This window comes from Capsicum annuum, chromosome 8, assembly GCF_002878395.1.
Source record: "Capsicum annuum cultivar UCD-10X-F1 chromosome 8, UCD10Xv1.1, whole genome shotgun sequence".
Lineage (NCBI taxonomy): Eukaryota > Viridiplantae > Streptophyta > Magnoliopsida > Solanales > Solanaceae > Capsicum > Capsicum annuum.
The window spans coordinates 154,233,188-154,247,598 of record NC_061118.1 but is presented as its reverse complement, the minus strand read 5'-3'; the positions used below and the strand labels follow the sequence as shown (position 1 = coordinate 154,247,598).

The 14,411-nt window shown below is 34.8% G+C and overlaps 2 protein-coding genes across 6 annotated transcripts; both read right to left on the bottom strand.

Annotated features, from left to right (window-relative positions):
* Positions 1-1,017: 1,017 nt before the first annotated feature.
* LOC107839621 (heparan-alpha-glucosaminide N-acetyltransferase) lies at positions 1,018-6,488 on the bottom strand. Of its 5 annotated transcripts, XM_047394712.1 has the most exons (14): positions 6,133-6,476; positions 4,804-4,941; positions 4,636-4,717; positions 3,855-3,931; positions 3,665-3,780; positions 3,467-3,584; positions 3,271-3,387; positions 3,059-3,150; positions 2,787-2,853; positions 2,624-2,705; positions 2,454-2,545; positions 1,932-2,075; positions 1,457-1,521; positions 1,018-1,333 (listed from the first exon to the last, which is right to left on the bottom strand). In XM_047394712.1, the coding sequence occupies exons 1-14, from the start codon at positions 6,283-6,285 to the stop codon at positions 1,330-1,332; spliced, it is 1,347 nt and encodes a 448-aa protein (XP_047250668.1). In that variant the 5' UTR covers positions 6,286-6,476; the 3' UTR covers positions 1,018-1,329. The 5 variants fall into 5 exon arrangements, with proteins under 5 accessions (XP_047250668.1, XP_047250667.1, XP_016538679.2 ...); XM_047394711.1 differs by having other exon boundaries at positions 2,454-2,705; positions 6,133-6,478; XM_016683193.2 differs by having other exon boundaries at positions 1,018-1,521; positions 6,133-6,475.
* A 343-nt stretch (positions 6,489-6,831) lies between these two features.
* Positions 6,832-11,700, bottom strand: LOC107839620 (probable U6 snRNA-associated Sm-like protein LSm4). Its single transcript, XM_016683191.2, has 8 exons — positions 11,498-11,700; positions 11,260-11,297; positions 11,115-11,156; positions 10,313-10,411; positions 10,146-10,223; positions 7,851-7,890; positions 7,418-7,576; positions 6,832-7,125 (listed from the first exon to the last, which is right to left on the bottom strand). Exons 2-8 carry the CDS (start codon positions 11,260-11,262, stop codon positions 7,103-7,105), a joined length of 444 nt encoding a protein of 147 aa, XP_016538677.1. The 5' UTR covers positions 11,263-11,297; positions 11,498-11,700; the 3' UTR covers positions 6,832-7,102.
* Positions 11,701-14,411: the final 2,711 nt, after the last annotated feature.

The following is a 14,411-nucleotide window of genomic DNA, read 5'->3' as shown; positions in this document are numbered from 1 at the left end:
ATGTTGGAAACAATTTTGGCACGTCCAGTGGGACCACTGTTACAACCTTAGGAGAATCACACCCCAAAAGCTAGCTATTAAGGTGGGAGAGACCAGGATTATAAATAACCCACACTAATACTTTGTAGTACCGATGTGGGACTTTGCAATGGATCATAACAAACCACCACGCTCCGCATCCGCCGTCCTCGACGGCTCCACTCTAGGTAGCTTTCACTCTACTTATGTAGGTAGCTCTTTCCTAGGTAGCCCTTTTCGAGTTAAGTGCCCAGGTGTCTCGATGGCTGTGCGCTAAACATTACTAGCCCCGACCGAACACTGCCATACCGACGTCACCATCCCATGCACGATGGGCGCGAAGGGTGCTCTCATAAATCAGATCTGCAAATCTTTAGCCGCCGCATGAAGATGGAAGCTCTGTTGGTACTTCAAGACTCGTCATCAAATCTACACTTCGACAAGCCTTGAAGTAGGGGACATTATGGGACAAATTCTGTTAGAGTTCTAGAAAGCTACTTTACTCTAAATCTTGCCTATTTAAAGGGTAACATATTCCTGAAACAGACATATATGTGTTCGTAAAAAAATCGGAATCTCCAATATTCCACAAAATCATGGGATATGAGGAACAGATTTGTAACCACTTCACTTATCAATAAAATTACAGATTTGTAAACACCTCATTTATTAATAAAATTGTTATTTCTTTATATTTTTATTTGTGGTTGAATTTTATTTTTTATGAATTAAATTAGGTTGGAAACAGGGCGTTAGGTAAGTACTAATAAATTTGGAAGAAATTAATAAATAGTCACTTTTTTGGGGATTGGTAATCAGTTTGTAGATATAAATTTCAAAATTATGCAACGTCTGACCCTTTTTTAATAAGAAAAAATAAATTTGGACAAAATATTACCTAAAATAAGAAATTCTGTTGGAATTGCCGTTTATAAGTGCAACTCCATCACACTATGTTGCATTTCAAAACTTGTGAAGGTTAAATTGTAACACAGTACGTTGAAGTTTGAAATTTTTAAAGGTACTGTGTTCAAACCAAATTGTAAAACAAAAGTTACTGTTAGAGTGCAGATAAGTATTTACCCTTTGTTTACATTCAGAAAGATCAAAAACAAGAGAGTACGAATAAACTTGAAGATTTGATATGAGATCCACTGACAAAAATAGCATGTTGCAAGCAAGAACCAATGAAATCTGTATTGTTCATGTGTACTGCAAGGTGTATTGAACTTCTTAGCCACTTGCTCCCATAGGCAAATCAAATTGAGATCCATCGGCTAGCTGAAGCTCTTTCGTTGCCAATGCTATATCTCATCTTAGATAATAAGCAAAAAAAAGAAGCAGATTTCAGCACAACTAAAGCTTCCAGTATATCCCTAATCGATGAAGTAGACCAGCAACAATAGCCCAGAACAATATCTCAGCAAAGATGACATACAGAAGAGTTCCCACTCTTGTTGAATGCCACACTCCAATGAAAATGTGCTTCTTGATCCAATATATCTGCAAATGTTGAGTTCAATCAGTTTGCGTAGACAACTATGGACCCATACTGGAAAAACAATGCACCAAGTTCACTTATTGTTTTCAGTTTTATCTGTCAAAGATTGTTCAAGGCAGAAGCAACACTTGTAGTGTGGCCTATTTAAGTTCTGGGTTCTGTTCTGACCAACTGGCTGCAGAAAGCCAGAAGCGGACGTAGTGCACAAGTACAAGGTCATGTTCACTTGAACTTTGTTTATGTGTTGAGAGAGTAACCATATGAGCTACAAATTTCAAACCCAGTAACCAATGTTTTATAGGATTTCAAATTCAAACTCATAATGTTTAACTTTGGCTCGAACCAAGAGTTGTATACGATGGACTGCAGCATATTAAAGTGAGAAGAGTAAAGAAAGAGATGAAAGAAATACCAGCGTGTTATGAGGGTCTTCATAATACCAGCCATTGATAAAACCTGAAAATATTTCTGCAGCGGCCATTACATAAACAAGCATGGCATTCATACCAATCCATTCTAGTGGCAGAAATAGATACTTCCAGTTCAAAATGTCAACCTGAATTCCAAAACAAAAGGATTAGAATAAGAAGTTTATGAATCTTGCAATGGTGCATCAGAATGTAGTCATTCAAAGTTTTTCTTGTTAAAAAAGAAACATTCTTCAAAATTCCAGATACATTCTCATTCTTCCGCTATATATCATCCAAACTGATTGAGTAAAAAATAAGACTTGAAGCCAAAAAACTTGGGACATTTTCCATCTACTTGAACCTTGCTAATCTTGTTTCTAATGAATGTCTTGGCATTTCGGGGGGAAGTCTGATTTAATCGTAAAGGTCTAGAGCCTCCAAATCTAATGTACCAAATTGATCAGTTCAACTTGTAGCAAGGAACAAAAAAGAAGTGACCAGATTTTTGGACAAGACTACTGTACCAGGATGTAGAAAGCAGAGAACACTAGCGCGGCTGCTCCTGAGGTTACACAGACATAACTGACGGTGTATAGTTGCTTATTTAAAGGAATAGCTGCATTCCGCACCATCAGAGGAAAAAATGAGTAAGATAAGAGATCTGTTAGTCTATTACATACACTGTGAATTTTACCATCTGTGAAGTGGAGAATAATTCCTAAAACCAGAAGAGCTATGCCCATGCCAACCCAATGCAAAAGTCTGGATGAGTGATCCTGGTATTCACCAAAATTGGAATATCAGTAACTTTGCTTTAATTTGGTGAGACGGTCAAGTCTAGAAGATTTTGACTTAACCTTCATATGAATAAGGACATGTCCAAAATGAACTCCAAGGACCGTAGAGAGAATAGCCGAAATTGAGCTGTAGCCATAAGTAGAAGAATTTACCAGACGGGAAAACTTGGAACATTAGTAAGTAGATAAAAGATATCAGACTTTAAAAAGCTTACTCATAAAGCTAGTAGAAATCCAGAGATATAGATTTTATTTAGTTCTAATTCGAGAACCTATTGTAATGCCACTCGAGCAGACATGACTTCAAGGAAAAAAGATACATGGAATTTCACCTCAGAATCCCTTCAGGTTCAAAAGGAGCCCAACACCATGATGGAGCATCAGCCCTGAAAGGTCCCTCATATGGGGAACTTTTAGTGCAAGCCTGCAGAATAAGATCCATCAAAGGTGTTGCAGATGAACTTAAACCAGTGACAATGGAGATGGAAAATCACAACAAACAACAATCGAGGAAAGAGAGAGTATTGTTTGAAGAACTAATCACCTTGGATCTCTTCCAAGCCGGACGTGGATACATGTGATTGATTCCAAGTACCTGTCTGTCAACATAACCCACTGCATTGCAAGGAGGATCAAGATGTCCTCTCACATTGCAAGTTACCTAAGCCCAAAAGCGAAATCATTTGACTTCAGATATAGAATATTAACGGTAAATTTGGAACATGGCGAGTGAAACTCACGGTTAAAGTCTTTCCAAAATCAAGACTGTCCGGGTTCTGGACAACAAAATTCCAGTCAGGAACATATGTCCCGTATAATGTGGCCAAGTAAACTACTAAAACACATGCTCCAATTACCCTGAAATCGTGAAGTGTTCAGCACCAACTTTGAGATCCTTAATGCTATCACCACTTCACAAACACCAAAATAATACTCACCATTTCCAACAGTATAACTTGAATATGGAGAACCACCCTGTTGGTAGTTCTTTGGCTTGGGCTTGTCTTGTTGTTATTTCTATTATCGCCACTACCAAGTAAGCGAGAGCAATTCTCTAGAAATATAACCCACACAAGATATTAGCATTAAAAAGAGGACAAAAAAGGGGGCAGGATCAGACACTGTTACCTGGAGGATGCCACACCACCTTATCCTATTCATGTCTACACCAAATTTTAGCTTGTCAAGATCATGGAAATAACCCCCTTCACAATTCAAAAGATGAAGTCAGGCTCCTAATACTTTGGGAAGACTGAAGATGAGATGCAAGACCAATTTTCACAAATGAATCCCACTTGGTTGAAAGTTTCTTTCCGCAACCTAACATAATTCTGTTTATTAAAGGAAAGTTAATCATCAGATGTCATCACTGATCATTCGTTCTGAATGAATGGCTAAAATCCACATGGTATGGTCTGGGATAGGTGGCCATTAGAAAGGAGAAAGGTTCTGTATATTCATCAGAGCTTAAAAATAGTTGCAACTTGTTGCAATCACAAAGGTTGGCAGAAGCACAGAGAGAGGCTAATAAAGCAATAATCCCCTAAGGAGAGTAAATGTGGCTACTTTAGGAGATCCAATAAATGTTCAAGTCCAACAGAGCTATTCATAAACTTCTAAAGCATTGTATTGACTAATATGGATGCCCTCCACCAAAGACATCCTAAATTACTTTTTCATGTTTGCAACAGATAATGCGTTCAGGTGCTAGCATTGACGAACTGTGAAACCTCACCAGAAAAGGGAGGAAAAGGTTGCTTCTTTATATCAGAAGCTTTTACACATTGTAAGTCGAAGACTTCGTCTAGATTTTCTATCCTATATGGATATCAATAGAATATACCTTGCATGAATAATGGAAATTTAAAGGGAAGAATAAAATAAAATTGAAGTAAGAAAGAGAACTGACCTTGTAAAAGGATGCCCCAGAATAAAAGTTTGAGAGTCCTTAAAATCACCTTTCTGATGGCTACTAGCTTTTCTGGAATTTTCTACACAATAGGCACCATCAATGAGCAGGAACAATTACTTCAGTTTATCTTCTTAAAAATTGAAAGGAAAAAAATGCCAAGATAACCTTCAGAGCTAGTGCTATGGCCATTCCAACAATAAATAAGAAGAATGGCATCACAAAATCTGCAAGATTGCAACCGTTCCATGGTGCATGCCCAATCATAGGCCATTCTCCTCCCGCATCATCAACCAAGATCATCAGCTACAAATTCGACAAGCCTTTTTCTGTCAGGAAGTTTTCAAGGTAACAATGATAACGTTTTGAATTATATCCAAATGTACTAAACAGGTTACAATTATTTAGTCCAAGCTAAGGAAATGGATTCTTAAGATTATACAGTAATTAAACCAAGATAAAAGAGGGCAGCCCCGTGCACTAAAGCTCCCGCTATGCGCGGGGTCCGGGTAAGGGCCGGACCACAAGGGTCTAATGCAAGCAAGCTCACCTTACATTTTTGCAAGGAGCTGTTTCCACAGCTTGAACACATGACCTCCTGGTCACATGCCAACAACTTTATCGGTTACTCCAAGACTCCACTTCAGTAATTAAACAGAGATAATGATTGAAATTCATCCAGGAAGATAAATTCTAAACTTTGCCAGGTTACATTAGGGAACTGGACAAACAGGATGCAGAAATCAATCTCTTTTCTTTAAGAATGATAACGGGGATACAAAATCAGTCATGCTATAGCATGAACACTTCTTCTCGTGAAATCTTGAGTCCTTACTGATCAACAGCTTGACAAGAAGGATAGATCCATTCTATACAAAAACAAATCTCTAATTTTCTAAATTCTAGGGTTTGAGTTAGGCGCACGATCCATTCTTTACAAAAAAAACAAAATTGTAAATTTGTTCCTGAACTTCTCTGTGGGTCAACTATTTTCTTTTCCCCAGATCTCAAGATTAAATGAGATAGCAATGCCTTTGTTTTACTCCTGTTGCTCTGACTCTTGAAAAATGTCAACAGATGCGTGTCGGATTCTTCAAAGTAATGTATTTTTGGAGAATCCAACACAGGTGAGGCATCAAAAGACAAAAGTGAAGAGTCCACGCAACTTAGTTGACAACAGGGTCATTTCTTATCCAGTAGACACCTTCCAACATTCCACAGCACCTGTAACAGTAGCTAACTACTAAGGTCTAAAGGCATTCTTGGTATTTCCCAGAAAATAAGTCATTTTTGACCTAAAAGGAGTAAAACGACTTTCTTCTTTTAAGTTTTCCTCCGGATAGTCCATTTGAAGTAGTAGCTAAATTTTAGAAAGTGTTGGATAGTGAGACAAAGTTTCTTCCCTTTCAAGAGAAAGATAAAACAGCGAGGCCTCTGAAAAGCTCCAAAGTTGCCAAGTAAAGAAGGCCATAAGAAGAGAAAGATGGCCAAACTTACTGCAACAGTGAGGCCTCTGAAAATATCAAGGGAAGCCACTCGCTTTGTCTTCTGAGGCTTTACTTCTTCTATTTTCTCTACTTCTTGAGATTCAACTATCACATGCTGCTGCTGCTGCTCCTGCTCCATATCTACCTTCATACCAGCCAGCATCAATTACACTAACCGCTAAGGAGAGAAATATGCTCACGACAAAAGAGATTATTTATATAGCAACAATTTGTTGCTCTGTCTGCGTCTGATAATCAGTTTGTCTTTATACTAAGATTCCGTGATTGTCTTGGAATGGGTTCAATTATTGGATAAGCTTTCTTTCGTGAAAACTCAAACAAACAGAATTAAAAAAAGGAAACTAATCCCAACAGTAAAATAGAATATGGAAAAGTACCTGCTTCGTGTCAAATGAATGACGAAACAAAAGTACCAAGTCCAAATATTTTATTTTCCACGAGGACTCTAACCAAATTTTTCATACTTGAAAACTTCTCATATAGAGATGCAATAATCACAACTTATTGAAAAATAATAATAATAATAATAATAAAAAAAAAAAAAAGATTGCCTCCCTAATCATAATAATACCACAAACTAGAGTAAAAAAGGGATTAAAATCCCACAGTAACAGAAAGTAGTCTGAATGGTTTCATCTCGTGTTGATTAACATTCCAAGTATAAAGTGAAAAGCATCAACACCTTGAATTCGGCAAAGAAAACTAGTTCAGCATTCAGTTAAATTAAACACACAAAGGGCCAAATATTTTCCAAGACACGAACTCTTACATCATAAAGGAAAGAGAGAAATTCCAAGCCGACATACATTCCAACTCAAACTAAAAATAACTGGAAGCAGCCTTTCCTTCAGTAAGAGCCTTCATAATTTAACAGTACAAACAAAATTAGATACAATATTATCTAGTAGGCTTTAAAGTGCCACTGGTCATCTGCCCTCTTTGTCTCTAAATGAAGATGATTAGCCACGTCCACGGCCTCCACCTGTACAATAAATCCGATACAGAATCATCTGATTAGCAAATGGCTATAAATAATGAGTTCTCAAATATATTTGACGACTGCAGTCTGTAAGAAGTTAAGAAACGGACTAATTTCAAGCATAGAACATGGCAGCCAGTCTGCTCAATCTACTTTGAATGTATTGCTAGATATAGATGCGCATGAATAAGATATCTCACATGGAAATGCAATGCCTCGGATCGAGACTTCGGAGGATCATAAACTTTTAGCAAAAGAACAAAATTACGAATAACTTGCATTGGAAACTTCATACCTTTACCACCAGACTTGGCACCAGGTCCTCCTTTGCCCCGACCTTTGGCACCCGCATCTTCCATTCCACGCCCAATGCCTTTCGCCTGTCTTCCAGCAGCACTTTCATCCCTACCTCCTCTTCCCCTTCCTCGCCCACCTACACCAGGTGGTTTTCTATCTGCAAAAGGAATTAACAATATTCTAGTTAAACTGAATGTTCAGAAACTAATTCTAGGCAAGCAGGGAGATATTCGTATAATGAACAAACCCTACATTGATCCAATAGTAAAAATAGAAGTGGTCGGATGGTAAGCGCCCCTCACTTCAAACCTTGAGGTTGTGAGTTCGAGTCAACAAGGGAGCAAAAGGGTGGGAGCTCATAGGGAGGGGATAGGGAAAAAAAATACATGTGGTCATAACACTTTCTAATAATTATTAGTCCAAAGTAATACCTGCACGACTTTTTGTTTCTTCTTGAACTTTATCAATCACCTGTAAAAGAACACAAATCATATAGTTAACCAAACAGCACTAAGAGGGATTATCAACTTGGTCAAACAAAGAGCCAAGAGAAGACCAAGCTTCCAGAAGTATAAACTGTGAACTCAGCCTCGAAACCCAGTAACAAAAATGAACTATTCAAACCAGTAAACACAAGTAGGTATGCCATATGGAGGAATATATCTACACAAAAAATCTACAAAACCTAACCTCTCAGAAAAATAATGTTGCAATACTGTAGTTATTTCATGGATAAAAGCTAAGGCAATCTGCAATATTTTCCATACTTGAAGAAGTGAGTGTGAAACTGCAATTCACAGCTGAATGGATATAGGAGGTTTTCATTTTATAGTTTTTCCAGCACAATTATTATGTATGCCATGTTTGGTTGACATCAAATCTCATAAACAACCTAATTATGCTATTGACACCACTTTGTATCTGTTAATACATTGTGAACATTATACATTAATAAGGAAAGTCTCACATGCTAAGAGCACATGATGCTAACAGGTTCTCAACAGCCAAATCATCATGTTGAACAAGTGATTCAACACAAAATTACATATATGTACTTTTATTTTTTAGGATGACCTACACATTTGTACTCTTTAACATCAATTGAACTGAATTCTCTAAAGACATCCCCTTTTTACAAGGAGAACCATTCAAATTTATGACTTTTCCAAGAAAATGCTAGCTGCCCATGAAAACTCCTCTCACCTACGTCTAAGGATGGGCATTCAGTTGGTTCAGTTTTTAAAATTTCAGTTCGGCTTTTCAATTTGGTAAAAGTGAAAACCTAAAGCAAACAGAACTTAGTTTGATTCAGTTCGGTTTTTTGAAATTCGGTTTGGTCTTTTAGGTAGGATCTTTTCATGTTGGGATTTTTCAGGTGATTGATAAAGTTCCAGTATCATGACATCAATTATCAGTAGCAGAAACTGTAGCCCCTAAAAGCACACTGGGAAAGGTCTATAACAAGTTCATCTCTTTTGTACTTGCTTTGGTTACGACATGAGTACGGTTACACCAAGATAAGCTAGTATGAATCCACCTCCAAACAAACTAAGGGAAAGATGGTTTGTTGGTACTCCTACAACGGATCAACAAAAGGAATTAAGCTCAGAAATCCCAGCTATTCCTAAATCAACTATTCATGTGTGGAAGATGGACGTGTGCGCACGTGCAGAGAAGGAGGGGGGCCTCATACATCACAAGGATAGGATAACTTCCCATATGTGCCTGTCATGAATTATGAATAACCAAGGCTGAAGCGTGCATAATACGCTGTAAGAAGCAACAAAAAAACAGAAAGCAGGAACTGCCAAGACAAAACTGCACATGGTAGATTTCATAAAAAAGCTCTGATCAGCGCTAACGCATTCTCCCATTGCCAACTTATAGAGTTTGTACTCCTACCTAAGTTGTCAGATTTAACTGCACTTAGGGAGCACAACAATGTCTGAATGGCTAAATTAAAGGAATGTTCTACTCATGCGTCACGGGGAAACAAATATACAGTGGACTACAGGCATGAAAGCAAGAACAATGTCAGTAATGGCTCCACCCTATGATACATAACATTTTCTTTTATAATTTGTAGCATAGGATAACTGATATAAAATAAGCCAGTAATATTGGAAAATAATTACATGAGAACTAGGAAATATCTATTCCAAATCTTATTTCAAAACCACTTGGTTACACATCTTATTTGGAAAGAAACGCAGTTGCACATCTAAAAAGCTAATGTTCCATCCACAGCAATAATTTCATTTCATTTAATCTATTTTATCAATAGTACAGAGGCAACATGACTATGGGCGCACATTCATATTTAGACTTAGCTACATCAGAGTTGTGTCATAAGTTTCAATCTTCAGTTCCCATCCTGTATGAGTTTCAGTACCATCGTCGTCACATATTTCAATACAAACATCTAAGGTGCCAGTAAATTTTATTTCTCTTCATTCTCTTCTTATCTTGTTTTGGAGGTGGTATGCTGAGGAATACAATATTACCAGTTTCAAAAAAAAAAACTAATGTGTTATAAATCAATAAGGCAAGTCGAGTGATAGCACAAAAGCAAGCAGTTGACTCCTAGTAACTAAAGTAGACACACACATCTTCTGTACCCTAAGTACCAAGGTCCAAGCGTGCCATACACACTATGTTGTTAGTGGAAAACAAATTATACTACATGAAAGCATTAGTTCTCATAGTAAATAAGAAAACAAACTGACCTCATCAGGAACTCTAAGATACTTTATGGTATTTCCACGAATATAACATTCAGGCATTCTCCAAAATCTATCTCCATCCTGCATTAATTTTTTAAAATCAGCTGGCCTTGCAACAATACATTTGAAAATGTAGCAATGACATTTAGATTTTAAAAATAGTGAATTACCTTTGATGTACAGATAACTTCACGAAGATGGATATTCATCCAAGTATCACAATTCACCAAATGACCGTTATATGTCTCCCCATTTTTTAGCTCCACCAACTTCATTAGGAAGAAAAAAGTTTCTCGATTAAGATAATTCAACGAATACAAGCAACTTAAATGACAATAGTACTTCATGTGGGATCCAGGGACTTGAGGCACATTCTGAAGATATCATATCAATATGCAGAAACTGATAAACTATACCAACAAAAAATCTGTTGCATTTAACAATGTTAGCCATAAGCCTCAACTAACAAAAGTACAAAATAAGATCATTATTGTTAGGGGGCGTTTGGGCAAGAAAATTGTGAGTAGTCAAGAAAAGTATCTTTTTGATTTAAAAGTGAAAATGATACTTCCAAAACTGAAGTTGTATTTGGCCATGAATACAAATTAAAGCTGTTTCTATTTTTGCAAGTAATTTGGAGAAAAAACAGCTTTTCAGTGTACTACAAATTCATGAAAATTCCTGAATTTAAGGTCAAACATGTTCTCCCAGAGTTCAACTCTGGAAAACAGTAACAAACTTTCCATGGCCAAACACCCCCTAATTCCTGTCTCTAAATTCCCAAGCAGCTACACCAGGATAATTACACATCGGAATTCGTATAACTATTTAATTCCTAAGTTCAGGTTCATTCAAAACATCCAGAATTCGGAACACCCTAATTGAGCTAACTGCATTACCACGCAGATAAATGATTTAAGATTAGACTAAACAATGAATTACGAATAGAATGGGGGGGCTTAAAAAGCTTACCATGGGATGGCCCTGTGCAGTCTTGAGCAAAGAGAGGGGAAGCTGAGACAAAATAGTAAATAAATATTAGAGCTTCATAACACTAACATATAAAACTCAAAAACCCTAAACCTACACCTCAAAAAGCAATTATCGCTAAACGTACCATTTTTAGATGCAGGAAAATCCGAATTCAAGATTTGCCTGTAAAAGTCAAAAAACACACAGATTACTAGTTACACAAACTGATCCCTTCTGTTGATTGTACACAAAAGAAAAAAAAACTAAATCTTAAAATTATCTCTTTTTAGCAAACAAAACTGAGTTGTTACAAGCAAAAAAAATGTTGCAATACAAACAATGAATCCATTGTATGGATTTGAAAAGCGTATTCAAAGGTTTACCTAGCTGATCTTCGGATTTTCTTCCACTTAGGGTTCGTAGATTAAGTCTAAAACTAGTAGTATAATACTAAGTGGAGTCCAGCTTCTTGTGAATTGAAAATTTTGAGTTGAACCGCCGTAGGGCTATGATATATGAATTGGGTGGGCTCCACGCTCCATGGGCTCTAAAATTGAACCTTGCTACTTTCACCTTCACTATAATTATATACATTTTTTTTTTATCTATACATATAAATCCCTTAGCAAGTGAGTAATTACATAAAAAAATTTCGGTCTTTCTCTCTCCCTATTTTAAGAAAGATATTCATAAATGTGGTCAATTCTTATACATTGCTGGAATGTATGATAAAGCTGATTAAGTTATATTTAAAAAAAAGATAAATATGATAATATCAATCTGTTCCTTAATTCACGCTATTAATTACTCAATATTTAGTGGTGTATTATTAAATATAATAACTGAAATTTAAATTCAAAAAATATGTTAAACATCACATTAAATTTTCTTCTTTGTTAAATTGCGTTCAATGAAAAAAAATTCATCTTCTACTGCTTTCTTCAGTTCTCATAAAAATCAATATCAACATAGAATAGTGCTACTAATACATATTTTAATAGAAATTGCAGTTGTCGTATTATAGTTGTTAAGTTTTTTTTTTTCTGATATGTATTGTATTATATTATACGTTGAATAGATATGGGAAATTTGATTGTTAAAGATTTTAAAGAAGTTCGTTTTTAATGTGTTACTGCGATTAGTGTAATTACTATTGTATTGATGGTTCCTATACATTATAAAATGTGTAAAAATCTGGTATACTAATGTATAATAACTCATCATACATATAGAATTATGTATGATGAAATTTTTTAACATGATATCTATATCATCGTATAATATTTTCGTGAGAATTTTTTCTTTTGCAGCTATCATTGTGTCGTTTTATGCTATAGTAATTAATATACATGTAGTGAAGCGTTTGTATGGATCAACCAATTCAATGTTACGATATCTTCATACAATATAGTTTCATGAATAAGGTTACCAAATTTTAGAACATTATTAAACATGCATGTGTAAACCTTGTACAATTAATAATATAGTATTAATACATGTATAATGAAATCTTATACATAGAATCATACCTCCAAAATAAATAAAAGACAACCTCATACAACAGTTTCACATGTATGTGTAAACCTTATATAAGTAATAAATACAATCTAATACTGTTTCACATGTATACGAACACCTTATACAATTCACTGTATAATCTTAACAACTGTATAATGAAATCATATACATAAAATAGTGCTACTAATACATATTTTAATGATAACTAAACATTCGGCAGACGTGGTCGTCCAGAATCATCAACCTTTTTCTTACTTGACGATTTTGGAGCTTTCTTGTTTAAACTTGAACCGGCAACTTCCCTCAATTTCTTCATTGTTACTGGATCGTTTCGGTGCTTCGAACGGTTCTCTGCGAAATTGAGTTTTTCATAATCAAAAGAACCAAAAACAAAATCAACAACGGGGATAACAATACGCGACCATTAAATAGAGAAGATTCAACTTAATTCGTTTTTGATGAAATTCAGAGAAGCATATATTCCCGAATTCAGAGAAGCATATATTGGATGAAACAACCGTTTTTTGGGGGGGGGGGGGGGGGTTGATGAAAATAGAGAAGATTCTGTCGATTTTGTACGGAGAAAAGATAATTTTGGACGGAAAAGATTTTGTTGATTTTGGACGGAGAAAATGGAGAAGATTTTTTTCTCTGAGGGAGATTATTGTAGATCAAAATTTATGGGTAAGGAGGTTTAATGCCAATAAATAATTGAAGAGATAAGGTAGTTAGCAAGATTTTAGGAGAAAAATATGGAGCTATTTAGGATGAATAAAAAGGAAGAGAGAGAAAATAAAAAAGGTAGAAATTTAAGTAATTAATTTGGTATTTTTATAATTTATTTTTCAATATGAGATTTTATGTAATAAAGTAAAGTTACCTTATGTATATATGTACTTTTTAGCTTTTTTATTTGTTTTACCTTCATTAAGAGTTTCTATATTTACTAGAGGAGCATAACTCATGTCAGCACGGGCCCAACATTAAGATATTTATTTGTCTTTTAAATCTTGATATATTTAAATAAATTTTTTTAATAAAAGATGCATATGTTTTCTAAGATTCATTCGGAATCTAGCATGAGTTCAACATATGTTATTTTAATATGTATTTAGATAATTTAAGTTGTTAACTATTGTAGTTTATAATATTTTATATGTAATTTTCAAATTAATATACGTTAATTTTCTTGTCCAAATTTTTGTGGCATTGATAGTCAATTATATTTTAAAAATAATTTAAGTTTTCAATTATTGTGACTTATAATACTTTTTTTCAATTCCAATTTTAGTGAAACTAATGTAATTTTAAGAGTCGACCAAATATTTTATATCTTTTAAATTTTTAAAGTTGTTAATTATTGTGATTTCTAGTATTTTTCATGTAATTTTTTTGAAATATATAACATATTAAATTATTTTTTAGATATATTAAGTTGTTAACTATTGTAATTTATAATACTTTTTATGTAATTTTTGAATAATATATGCTACTCTTTTTGTCCAGAGTTTTGTGTCGACGATAGCCAATTATATTCTTTTAAATAATTTAATTTTTTTTATCATTGTGATTTATAATATTTTTTCCATTTCAACTTATGTGGCATAATGCTTAAATGACCATAATAATTAATTAGGGGTGATACAGTAAAGTTCAATTATTATTATTTATTATTTTTATTATGTGTATGTGTTGACACAAGAAGAATTTGGAAACATTTAGAAATGTGTTGAATGTTACAAATGTTAATAATCCATTTGGTGCTTCTTGATTTCTCTA